The sequence below is a fragment of the Aspergillus nidulans genome, chromosome II (assembly GCF_000011425.1).
Source record: "Aspergillus nidulans FGSC A4 chromosome II".
In the NCBI taxonomy this organism is placed as follows: Eukaryota; Fungi; Ascomycota; class Eurotiomycetes; order Eurotiales; family Aspergillaceae; genus Aspergillus; species Aspergillus nidulans.
The window spans coordinates 2,591,159-2,603,648 of NC_066258.1; the positions used below are offsets into that span (position 1 = coordinate 2,591,159).

General features: G+C 49.1%; 5 protein-coding genes across 5 annotated transcripts, besides 1 other annotated feature; 3 read left to right on the forward strand and 2 right to left on the reverse strand.

The window, feature by feature from the left end:
* Positions 1 to 12,490: part of a sequence feature (contig 1.64 1..203363(-1)) that runs on past both edges of the window.
* ANIA_03918 (uncharacterized protein) lies at positions 309 to 2,251 on the forward strand. The gene is made up of 3 exons (XM_050611373.1): positions 309 to 829; positions 885 to 2,026; positions 2,083 to 2,251. Exons 1-3 carry the CDS (start codon positions 589 to 591, stop codon positions 2,206 to 2,208), a joined length of 1,509 nt encoding a protein of 502 aa, XP_050467407.1. The 5' UTR covers positions 309 to 588; the 3' UTR covers positions 2,209 to 2,251.
* ANIA_03917 (protein CYP539D1) lies at positions 4,232 to 5,957 on the forward strand (the record flags this gene model as incomplete). The annotated part of the gene is made up of 2 exons (XM_656429.1): positions 4,232 to 5,013; positions 5,066 to 5,957. The coding sequence occupies 2 exons, from the start codon at positions 4,232 to 4,234 to the stop codon at positions 5,955 to 5,957; spliced, it is 1,674 nt and encodes a 557-aa protein (XP_661521.1).
* ANIA_03916 (glycerol kinase) lies at positions 6,152 to 8,206 on the reverse strand (the record flags this gene model as incomplete). The annotated part of the gene is made up of 4 exons (XM_656428.2): positions 6,152 to 6,735; positions 6,815 to 6,981; positions 7,036 to 8,021; positions 8,073 to 8,206. 4 exons carry the CDS (start codon positions 8,204 to 8,206, stop codon positions 6,196 to 6,198), a joined length of 1,827 nt encoding a protein of 608 aa, XP_661520.1. The 3' UTR covers positions 6,152 to 6,195.
* ANIA_03915 (uncharacterized protein) lies at positions 10,264 to 11,410 on the forward strand (the record flags this gene model as incomplete). Its single annotated transcript, XM_050611374.1, has 3 exons — positions 10,264 to 10,574; positions 10,641 to 11,187; positions 11,246 to 11,410. 3 exons carry the CDS (start codon positions 10,264 to 10,266, stop codon positions 11,408 to 11,410), a joined length of 1,023 nt encoding a protein of 340 aa, XP_050467408.1.
* On the reverse strand, positions 12,058 to 12,461 carry ANIA_10490 (uncharacterized protein). Its single transcript, XM_050611375.1, has one exon. It carries the CDS (start codon positions 12,378 to 12,380, stop codon positions 12,069 to 12,071), a length of 312 nt encoding a protein of 103 aa, XP_050467409.1. The 5' UTR covers positions 12,381 to 12,461; the 3' UTR covers positions 12,058 to 12,068.

Genomic DNA, 12,490 nt, shown 5'->3' on the forward strand with positions numbered 1-12,490 from the left:
GAGAGCTAGGCCAGGAATCACAGCAACAAAGACAACAACTGAGGCACACCAAGGTATCTTTAGGTAGGCAGAACCAACTAAACCAAGGACTGAACATAGATGCTCACAGGGAACGGCGTGTACAGAGCGAGTTTACGCGAGCTTACCATTTTTGGCTTAGTTGACTATCATTGAAAGCAGCTGAGTCAGCATCGCGTCATGCAACCTAAGTTAATTTGGGCAGGAAGGGCGTGACGGAGTCCTTGGAAGTTCTTAATTCGAATTACTATGATCTTTAACCCAGCGATCCCAGTTAAGGTATGCTTTACTCTATTCCGTTTTCATATTGATATTGCTATTATTGTTAGTCTTTTGAGGTTCGGCTATGGTCATTCCTACAGCCGCAACTCGATAAGCCGACGCTAGCATTAGCTCCCCTGCGTCACGCGAACACCATCCGCTGGTTGAGCTTCAGCTTTCCTTAGTTCCCATCCAATATCCTCATCCTTCTCCTCACTCTTCCAAGGTCCTCGAAAATATCAATAAACCTCATTCTTGTTGCGCATTTGCAGTGATTATTATTAGTGTACTGTGGCAGTCGACCGGATAATGAGACCAGCGGCAGTCTCCCTGGGGTTGATCGGCGGCATCTCCGCCCTTGGAATTCCCCTCCCCGAGACTCTGGAACAGCTACCACTGAGTGATGCGCAGAAGCCTCTTGTGAGCTCTGAAGGGCTGCAGGCTCAGATTCATGTGAGCAACCTTCTCGATAGGGCCAAAGTCCTGTATAGCCTGGCAGAACGCGGAATAGATGAATACAATCATCCGACTCGTGTGATTGGCAGCAAGGGTACGTCCGACTGCCAGAACTGTACAACCTGCAAGAACTCATATTGGACGTCTAGGCCATTGGGGGACGTTGGATTATATTTACTCTACAATTATGGAACTAGGCGACTATTACGACGTTACAAACCAATCCTTTCCTGCTGTTTCTGGCAATGTTTTTGAATCTCGCCTCGTCCTTGGCCACGAGGTGCCAGCATCAGCCCGTCCTATGGGCTTAACCCCTCCCACCAAGAACAGAGAGCCAGTATACGGCTCGCTAATCCTTGTGTCGAACGAAGGATGCGACAAGGCCGACTATCCTTCTGAGCTCGCTGGGGCAATTGCCTTGATCCAACGCGGTACCTGTCCTTTCGGTACCAAATCAGAACTAGCTGGCAAAGCAGGCGCAGTTGCCGCGGTAGTATACAATAACGAGCATGGTGAAGTTAGCGGAACGTTGGGAACCCCATCACCTTACCACGTTGCTACTTTCGGCATATCTGATACTGACGCCGCACCCTACGTCCAGCAATTGAAGGAGGGAAAGAAGGTCGATTCGATTGCTTACATCGATGCAACAGTTGACACTATTTATACAACCAACATTATTGCGCAGACGAGGCGAGGGGACCCTGAAAACTGTGTAATGCTCGGAGGTCACAGTGACAGCGTCGCGGAAGGACCTGGTATCAATGACGACGGCTCTGGCACTCTGACCCTTCTGGAAGTTGCGACTCAACTTAGCAAATACGACGTAAACAACTGTGTACGCTTCGCTTGGTGGGCGGCTGAGGAGGAGGGTCTGTTGGGCTCCGACTATTATGTATCTGTTCTCAGCGAAGAGGAGAACCTGAAGATTCGTCTCTTCATGGATTATGACATGCTGGCTTCGCCCAATTTCGCCTATCAAGTCTACAATGCTACGAATGAGGTTAACCCTGTTGGATCCGAAGAGCTACGTGATCTTTACACCGAGTTCTACACTTCTCATGGGCTCAACTTCACATACATTCCGTTCGATGGGAGGAGTGATTACGATGGTTTCATTCGAAACGGCATTCCAGGCGGCGGTATCGCTACTGGTGCGGAAGGTGTGAAGACCGACGAGGAGCAGGAGATGTTTGGGGGAATTGCAGGCAACTGGTATGATCCATGCTATCATCAGTTGTGCGATGACCTCGGAAACGTCAACGCAACTGCTTGGGAGGTCAATAGCAAGGTATATTTTGAAATTCTCGGTGCTGGTACAAAGCTCACAGTTGACTCTTCTCGCAGCTGGTCGCCCACACTGTTGCCACCTACGCAGTGTCGTTTGAAGGATTCCCAAAGCGGACAACTACCAATGTTAAGTCCGTCGACCTCGAGAAGCGCAAGTATCACGGCCCTAAGCTACTCATGTAATATAAGCATGCCGACTGTCAAACAGCTGGATGCTGAGATAAGTGATCATGACCTTTATTTTTCTCTTGAATATACTCTCATTTCCTGTTCAAATAACCTGTTCCAAGAGAGAAATAACGCTAGTCACTAGTTGTTGTGCTCTTGCTTCCTCTGGGTACAGCACCTGGTGATAGTTTTAGAACCATGCAGAGGATATTGGGAGTATCCTCGTGCCAGGCAAACCAAGCCATGGTCTTAACGAAAATTCGGCTTTCTTTCTTGATCCCGACCAGATCACATACCTCAGCTGTCCGTGGCTGAGTAGGACCCAACTTCGTGTGGTACAGTGCCCACCAAATTTCCAATATGCCAATATTCTCTCCTAGTCATAGGGGTTTCTGGGCCCAAATTGCCACGTCAAACCCATACCTGGGACGTCCCGATGTCCAATATGCCTCACAATCAGAATCACCCCCGAGATTGCACTAGCGACCCTCGTGTTGCCAGTGGCCGTTTCCACGATAATTGTGAACCGCACACTCAACCCATCTAACCGTGTATTTTCCTGAATGGATCATGCCGTTAGACCAACTAGGCCAGCTTTCAATTCGAAAACCCTACCAATCAACTGGAGTTCTGGTCTGTAATAATCTGCGCATTACCATGAGTTTGTCGTTCTCAACCTATCTGACAGGGAGCAATCCCTTCTGCACGAGGCTCTTGGCTGGCTATCACACTGTTGCGCGTCTCCCGATCGGAGGGTACAGGTCGACGATCGAGCTGTCTAAAGGAAAACCAAGCGTCATAGATATCCAGAGTTTTTCTTGTGACCTGAACCCAAGATCCCGGTAGATGGGAGGATCTCGCGAGAGTTGGTATTTAGCCACCGCCAGCCGGAGAATGTTAACTTGTCCAACCTCTCCAGTAGAGCCAGTTGTCGATTCCGATCAATCAAAATCGAAGAGCTTCCAGAAGAGCAGTCATTCGGGTAGGCTCAGCAGGAAAAAATGCAGTCCGGCAAAGAGAAAGCCGATCGTTGCAAGGCAATTGGAATGTTCTGTTAGCTGCTTACTACGGTCATATGCTAACGTGTCTTCTCGGAAGACTGTACAAAATCAGAAACGCGTAGCCTTGACAGTGAGTCGGTCGACTGGAAGCATACCGGGACTAGTTCCACTAGTGTCGACTTCTTCACTGGCGAAGCTCTCGTTAATGATTGGCGTCCAACCTACGAAGATGCTCACTCACTGGAGTTAGAAACCAGCGGTGTCACAGAAGCCTATGTAGAAGGATACTCATTTTAGTTGCGTCGTTAGTATTTGGGAGCTGAACAACAGAGCACTATATCAAACATGTCTTAAGCAGATTTCAGGCCTTGTATTCGTGCCTAGCAACAAGTTGCGTTCTGAGTAGCACTAGCACATATTGGCCAAAAGGGCTGACCTAGTAATCCATAATAATTGTTTGATGTAGAGCTCACATCGATAGACTGAAACCGACAGTCGAACACATATTTATACAGACAGAAACGTAGCACAGACGAACATGTTAGACGTATCATCTCACGTGATGGTGTGCGACAACAGCCTGAATCAGTCTGAGCCATGTTCTTTTCTCTTTTCCCTGCACTAAGAGATCATCGAATCTCCATCGTCGAGTTTTCGCACCAGCGACAAAAGAGGCCACTTAGTGATATCATCACAAGATGCTCGGAGACGGTCAAATGCCAAAACCGAAGCCGCTAAACGCGGGGTTCGCAAGCTCTCCCCAATGGGGTATGGAACTGCCCTGCCTAGGTATTCTCGAACATGTGCTCATGAAGGCTCTCGCTTTCTCCCCACGCTGAATGGCCGCTCTCCATAATCTTTATGGTCAATGCTCATAACCCAGTGGAGTCATGGACTCATGGAATGTTTCATCACATAAGCCATTCATGTCTACAAATTTCGCCCATTCCCCGCTGTCGCAAGCTGCAGAGAATGAAGTACGCCCGCTTCTCTGAAACCATATCTGGTCACGGCACATCGCGCTTGTCGGCTCAAAGATGATTGAAGAGCTCGTGAGCAAGACAACGCCTGGACAGGCGGTCGTGTACCTGCTTGGGGCATTCTTCCTCGCCTGTTTGGCTCGCAAGATCCAAGTGCAATGGCAACTCTCGCGTCTGGGTAGCAGAGCCCCTAAGATACCGTTTCGTCTTCCATATGGTTTGTTAATCCCCTCAATCTCTAGAAACTCCCATGCTGACCGGCGACTCTCTTCAGCCATGGACTTCATCTACAAGTCCATGCAAGCGAACAAATCGGACCAGGACCTCGAGTACTTTACTGACGTTATGAGAAACGCCAAAGGCGCGCCTTTGGCTGAGGATAAGAAAACAGTGGAATTGGATGCTGGGATCTCAAGCCGTATCATATTTACTCGGGATCCGGAGAATATTAAGGCCATACTTACGGGACAGTTCTCCGACTATGGCAAAGGCGAGTCCTTCCATCGCGACTGGCGCGAGTTTCTGGGAGACAGCATCTTCGTGACCGATGGCGAACAGTGGTCTGCCTCGCGGCATCTCATCCGGCCTATGTTTGTACGAGACCGTCTTGTGGATACGGAGATATTTGAGAAGCACGTTCAACATCTGATTCCCCTACTGGCTGGTAACAACGAAAGCAAAATTGTGGATGTCACTTCCCTGTTTTTCCGCTATACCTTGGATGCTGCTACCAACTACCTCCTCGGTCAAGGAACAGATAGCCTTCAAAACCCGGAAACAGAATTCGCCGAGGCTTTCCGCTACGTGCAACGCCGCCAGGCACAATACTTTCGGCTGGGGTAAATTTGCCTATATCCTTAGGTCGACTGGTGTATGCTGATTCTTCATAAGTGTGTTCAAGTTCGTGCTCTCCCGAACAGAATTCCGTCGCCAACTGAAGGTAATGGATGACTTCATAAAACCCTACATTGACCGTGTCCTCGCCATGTCGCCCGCCGAACTAGACCAAAAACTCTCCAAAAGCGACACCTTCCTCCACGCATTGGCTCGCTTCACTCGTGACCGCCGCACTCTTCGCGACCAACTCGTTGCCATCCTCCTTGCCGGCCGCGACACAACAGCTGCCACTCTATCATTCTGTCTCTTTGAATTAGCCCGCAACCCAGAGGTCACCGCCAAACTCCGCGAAGAGATCGCATCGCGCCTGGGCCTCGGCGCCTCCGCCCAAAAGCCCTCTTACACGGACCTCAAGGAAATGAAATACCTCAATGCCGTCCTCAATGAATCAATGCGCCTTTACCCCGTCGTCCCATTCAACGTCCGCTTCTCCCTAAAGGACACAACCCTCCCGCGCGGCGGCGGACCCGACGGCCTCGCCCCCGTCGCCGTCAGAGCCGGCACCCGCGTCGTCTATTCCACAATGATTATGCAGCGCAGCCCAGAAAACTACGATCCCCCATCTGCACCGAACTACTTCGATCCCGCGCAATGGAACCCGGAGCGCTGGCTCTCGGGATGGCAACCGAAACCATGGCAGTTTATTCCGTTCAATGGGGGCCCGCGAATCTGCATTGGTCAGCAATTTGCGATGATTGAGATGGGATACACAGTTGTTAGAATCTTGCAGGCGTTTGAGCGCATTCAGGCAGTGCCCGAGGCTGGTAAGAGTGTGGTTGAAGACCCAAGGTTGAGGTTTGAGGTTACTCTTACACCGGCTTCAGAGTTGAATTGTGTTTTTGTGAGAGATGGGGAAGGGAGGGAAGATGAGAAGATTTCTCGATAAGGAGAAGCGTAATGTTTGAATGGATAATGATCGACCGGTAAATATAGTTATACTACGGAGTTAATGCATTATGCGGTGCCGAAAGCTGAGCAAAAGTGGCTGTCCTTTTTTTTTATAAAAAACATTTCTATCCCTATATCAGATCCATGGGGGATCATTACAGATCAAACGACTTGTTTATACAAGGTCAGGGTTACGAATTCAAGGTTGAGAAATAACCCTAAGTATGAACCCAAACTCAAAAGTAGGTAACCTTAACCTTACCCAACCTCTTCAGCCTCTGTAAAATCTCTAACTTCCTCAACTCCAGAAACAAGTCCTGATCATCAGCATCCTCCAAATCCCCCGAGATATTAATCCACGGCGTGCCCTTTGATAGCACCAAATCCCCATTCATTTTCGCCGACAACAATGGTGACACAATGTTGCTAGGGGCAGTGGCAGAAGCCGCGTCAACAACCCCCTTATGACCGTTACTCAGATCCACCTTCTGAGTAGGCTTCCCCTCAGTGTCTCTGTGCTCCGTTGCGTGCGATTTATCGCCAACCCACCCTCTACACATGCTCACTGCCTTTTCCCAGAGGGAAAATTGCTCGCGGCTTATGTCCTGACTCGTCTGCGGGCGGAAGACTGTACCCCCGGCACGGTTGATGTCGCGGAGCTCGGCGAAGTTGCGCCAGAGACCGACAGCTAGGCCTGCGGCAATGGCGGCGCCGAGGGCGGTTGTTTCGCGCATCTTGGGGCGGTAAACGGGGATGGAGATGAGGTCGGCTTGGATCTTTTGCATTGGAAAGAAGGATATATCAGTATGGAGTTCTCTGTATTTAGGCAGGGGTAGAGAGTTATCCGTTCTGTACCTGCATAGCGAGATCCGAGTTGCTCATTCCTCCATCAACAGCGAGCTCGAATAGGGCGTGTCCGCTGTCTTTCTCCATGGCATTCAGAATTGCCTTGGTTTGGAAGCAGGTCGCTTCCAGTGTTGCTCGGGCAATGTGGCCCTTCTGGGTATATTGGGTGATCCCAACTATTTTGTATTAGTATTAGCATATGAGGGTAAATTTGAGAAGTTCCAGCTTACATATAGTTCCCTTTGCATCATCGATCCAATACGGAGCGTAAAGTCCGCTAAACGCGGTAACGAAAACACACCCGCCGTTGTCTTCCACAGTTAAAGCCAAGTCGTTAACTTCCTTAGACTCCCTGAAGAACTCTAAATTATTCTGAAGGAATTTGATTCCAGATCCACCAACCGCTATGCTTCCTTCGAGCGCATATACTGGTCGTCCATCGAAATTATACGCTATAGTCGCCAGAAGGCCGTGCTTGGAGATAACTGGTTTGTCCCCGACGTTGTACAGCAGGAAGCATCCTGTGCCATATGTATTCTTGGCCATGCCGGGGGAGAACCCTTTTTGCCCTACAAGGGCTGAGGACTGATCTCCCAAGCATCCCATGATAGGAACCCCCGCAAGCCTGCCGTTGGAGAGTGCACCGTAGGCTGTGACATCTGAAGAAGGAACAATTTTGGGCAGGTGTACTCGGCCCTTAATGCCAAAGAAATCCAGCAAGAAGTCGTCGTATCCCAGTGTCTCTAGGTTCATGAACATTGTACGTGAGGCGTTCGTACAATCAGAGACGAAAACATTGGCAGCGCTTCCGCCGTTCAGTCGGTAAACCAACCAGGCATCAACAGTTCCGAAGGCCAAGGTGCCTTTTTCGTATGCCTCTTTGACCTTGGGAACATTTGTAAGCATCCAGAGGAGCTTAGAGGAAGAGGAATAGGTTGAGAGCGGCAGACCGCAGATCTGTTGAAGTTGCGATGCTCCGGGTTTCTTTTTAAGCTCATCAACAACAGCTTGCGAGCGGGTGTCGGTCCAGACAATCGCATTATAAAGTGGCTCCCCGGTTTCATGGTCCCAAACAACTGTAGTCTCTCGCTGATTGGTAATTCCCACCGCCTTAATAGATTGTTGGTCGTACCCGTTGATTTCGAATTGTTTAACAGCTTCTTCGATGCAGGTTTCCACAGAAGATACAAGCTCTAGCGGATCGTGCTCGTGCCATCTGCCAACTCCGTTAGCGCTGTCATAAAGCATCAGGAACAACAGTCCTTACCCCGGGTTAGGATATATCTGCTTGAATTCGACTTGATGTGATGCGACAGGATCTCCCTCGCGATTAAAGATTAGAAATCGGGTGCTGGTGGTTCCCTGATCGATAGAACCAACAAAAATCTTTGCTGGGTCCATTATCCTCCGGCCTCGAACTCAGAGTCTGAATGTGATGTTTATCGCGGAGAATATTCTGATTTCACCTGCCGACTGGTTGAGGTAAACAGGCAGAAGGGGGAGAAAAAGTGAGGATGCGTAAGAGGTGAAATTGCACTCCTCTGGATGAGATACCGGAGGGAGTAAGTGCGTCTCCAGCTTTGTTTAAATACTTCTTTGACAAAGCATGAGTACGACGAGTGGTTTCACAATTTTTCCGTCTCGCCATCCAATATCTGCGGGGGAGATGCCCCCGAGCACGGAGGGGTGAATGCCGAGAGTATAATCTCACCTATACCCATGCTAGCGTCACGAAAATGGAAAGCCACTGCTATAGGACCGTCTTCGTAAAAAGGGCGCGAAACAGCGCCTCGACCGATACCGCCTGAGATAAAGGCCAACATGAGCCTAAAATTGCAAACCAGTCGAGATTTCAATCCATGTTCTCGAACTTCTGTAGGTATCCTGAACTTAGCCATGTGTTTGTCTCCCATGTAGACAAAGCCAAATATAACCCTTGTGACCTCGTCAGCCCCAACAGGCTGGTTGCGTTCGTGGGGAAAGATGCTCGGTGGAGTAATTGACGATCTGAGCTGTCGGAAGACTCCAGTCGCCGATCCGGTAGAACCGTGTACAAGGGCGACCATACGGACCACAAGCTGTTCTCAGTCCTTGTTATCTGGAAGCCACCATTTGTCGGCTGTCTAATGTTACTACTGAGGAGCGCCCGGCAGACATGGGCCGAAGCGTACGGCAGCATGGATTCTGGTGGTCCAACATCGAACAAATCGCTGCCAAGCTCCAACCCTGCTCGTTACCCACCTCCACAACTCCACATGACAGCAACAAGATGGACGAATGGCGATTGAAACATATTGACCCATGCGATGCAGCTGCCAGCGCTACCATTCTCAGTCTCCACCCAAACATTCCAGAACATCATGAACGAGACCACAGAACGGCGATTGATGTCACAGAGCCGCACTGTTCCCTGGGCACTACTATATGAGTGATGGCGTCCGGATAGAGGCGTGTCAATTCTCGTCCCTGCGGAAGGTAACAGCGGCTGAACCCTGGATGGAGTTGTCAGAAATATCGTACACAACCAGTTGCAATGCCAATGAAAGAGACCAGGCTTGGGGGGACTAATTACCTTGAATGGAAACGCTCTCATCCTGGCGATGCTTATGTCTGCAAGTCGCACAAACACAGTTTGCGCACCGAGGACTGGTGTGAGATCCGACGCCCGAGATGCGAATGTGACACGACGCTCATCAGGCTTTCTCTGAGAGTTTCAACGCCCTTCATGTGTTGAATGACAGCTGGGTTGCATTCTGGTGTAGTGATGGAGTATTGTCAGGCAAATGTTCACAAATCTATATCCCAGGACAAGCTAGATGATATTCAAACGAGGATGTAGATGACAAAGTCTTGCTCTAGAATAAACAAAGAATCGGGGATACAGAGTTAAGGTAATGATGTGTGGAAAGCGAGTTGAAGAAGTAGAGGCGTCAAGGGTAAACAGAGCAGAAGAAGTGAATGGTTGCCGGCCAGTGGAGGCCTGCCAGTCTGTTTGCACACCCCCCCTCCTATTCTGGTCCTAAAACATCTCTCCTATTTTCACCCTTCTTCTCTCCCTCTCGCTTCCCAGCTCTCAATCTTACGAGTCTTCCCTGATCTCTCATTTGCTCCAGTCTCCTTTCCCAGGCTTGGACCTCTTCACTGCGTTCCGTCTCTCCCTAATCAGAACCATCGTGCTCCATATGGCCAGAGCATTTGACTAGGACCTCCTGCATATCTACAGCTAGACAGTGCTTTTCATGGTATGGTTCCAGTACCATAATTTAGAGAAGGTGACACCATGTATGCTGATGATGTTTAGATGTAGGATATGTTGCACACCTTGCACGAAGACCCCGAGGCACAACCCACGGCGTTCCCTTCCTATTTGAACACCTCGCCCAGCACTTCTGAGCATATCCCTTCTGGTAAAGACAGAAGAGACTCATCATATCCTATATACTCTTCTATTTTACTAAATGGTTACAGTTATGTCCGCTGTTAACGGAATCGATATCCCCAAGAACATGCAGGTTTCTTTGCAAACGAGCAATAAGCGAGACGCCGTCCTCGGAGTGAGTACGGCGTCTGAAACAACCGAAGCAGAGCCTACAGCAATCGATGCTCATCCATCACCATTGTGGACTAGGATAAGAGCATATTGTCGCGAGGCCTTCTCCGAGTTCTTTGGCACTCTGATATTGGTCCTCTTCGGCAATGGAGTAGTCGCGCAGGTTGTTCTCAGCAATAACCAAAAAGGAGACTACCAGTCTATTTCTTGGGGATGGGGGTGGGTGCCTTTTTCTCCTGAATCTTAAGTCCAAGCTCAATTCTAACTCCAGCAATCTCAAAACAGTCTCGGAGTCATGCTCGGCGTCTACGTAAGCGGCATATCAGGCTCCCATCTGAATCCTGCCGTGACTTTTGCAATGTGCGTACTCAGGAAGTTTCCGTGGCGGAAGTGGCCAGTATACGCCATCTCTCAACTCCTTGGAGGCATGTCCGCTGCAGCTATCGTCTACGGAAACTATAAATCAGCCATCGACACTTACGAGGGAGGACCCGGCATCAGGACCGTCCCCGGATACTCAGATACGGCGTCAGCAGGTATATTCTGCACATACCCCGCAGAGTTCATGACCCGTACAGGACAATTCTTCTCCGAGTTTGTTGCCAGTTCAATCCTTATGTTCGTGATATTTGCCCTAATTGATAAGGGAAACATGGGCGCCGGTCCTTTTATGCCTCTTGGCATGTTCTTCACTATTTTTGGAATTGGTGCTTGCTTTGGTTGGGAGACAGGGTACGCTATAAATCTTGCTCGAGATTTTGGGCCCCGGTTGGTCTCGTACATGCTTGGATACGGAACTGAGGTGTGGAAGGCAGGAAACTATTATTTTTGGGTAAGCCTTCAGACTAATACTTCAAGTTTCAGCGTTCTAACAATCCGTCTCTCCAAAGGTACCAGTTGTGGCCCCCTTCTTCGGGTGTACGTTCGGCGGCTGGCTGTACGACATGTTTCTCTACGTCGGATCAGATAGCCCTGTGAATATGCCGTACTTAGGGCTCCGTCGCTTGGTCAGACCGGACGCTGAGAAACACCATGAAGCCCATAGCCGTGCCTGAACAAAGTAAATGTTGAGCTACCTTTATTAGAGAAGATATCATTTACGACAGTCAGAAACCGTCATCCCTACACGTACAAGAGTCATATGCGGTATGCATACTTTTTCAGCATTGGTTCATGATATTTTACATCCTATCATCAAGCAGGTCTGGACATTATCGTCTTTTTTGAGCATGTATTTCAGATTGCGAGCGGATCTACATGTGGTGATGTTATGAAGGCGAGTTAAAGAAAGTGTGGATTATTTCTCGTTTGTATTTAGGTCATCGCATTAGTCTTTTGTTCGTCGCTTCTTCATCCAATCTCGATTTTAGCAAAGGGTTCCCACCATTTAAACTAGATAAAACCCACTGTCAAGTCCCGAAGTCTCCATGAGCCTAAACAATCAAAAGGTTGCGTTGCAGCAACGATTAGTGGATCACGACCTCTGTCCGAGTGGAGGCTTCATCCTAGATAACGGTGGGACGACAATCAACACATACATGAGTCTGAACGGCTAAAAGCCTGGTTGAAAGAAACGGCTAAGTAATCAGGTGCTGGGGGGGTGCGGGATACAGCTAATGTTATTATCCGTAAGCAGCATAGTGCTCTGAAATGGATGGGACTGTCTTTCAATGCCTACTGATTGATGCCGGATTCAGATTAAGATTTTTCATGTTAAGAAGTTCGTAATGATGACAATTCCATATCAATAATCCTAGCCATACTGAGAGGTGGATTTGTTAGGATCTCCGCTAAGGAGAGCATGACCGCAGAATTAGGTAGACCAGATGAGCGAGCTAGAGGCATCAGCCCCCAGTGCCTGACATCAATCAACTCCAAGTGTCTCAACTGATTATGTACAGATCTATAGATGGTTGCAAACGGACAAGGATATAGTACAAGGAGAAGTAGGGAGCTGGTGAATTGACGGAAGATGGAAATTTTACCTCGAGGGATCCTGCCGTTTCCACTTCGAAGACTGGCCATCCAATCCTGGAAATAGATGTAGGAAGAGGAGGGAGAAACGGACGGGAAAATTCATCCTTTAAGCCAGCGCCGTAACCGTAAGAGAATTCGTTTATTCGTGAATGTTCGTC

Bases quoted from the DNA above. Each gene is read 5' to 3' on its own strand.
- ANIA_03918 (XM_050611373.1), top strand. From the start codon at position 589: ATGAGACCAGCGGCAGTCTCCCTGGGGTTGATCGGCGGCATCTCCGCC. The intron at 830-884 runs GTACGTCCGACT...TTGGACGTCTAG, and splicing joins TCGTGTGATTGGCAGCAAGG to GCCATTGGGGGACGTTGGAT. The intron at 2,027-2,082 runs GTATATTTTGAA...CTCTTCTCGCAG, and splicing joins CTTGGGAGGTCAATAGCAAG to CTGGTCGCCCACACTGTTGC.
- ANIA_10490 (XM_050611375.1), bottom strand. From the start codon at position 12,380: ATGGCCAGTCTTCGAAGTGGAAACGGCAGGATCCCTCGAGGTAAAATT.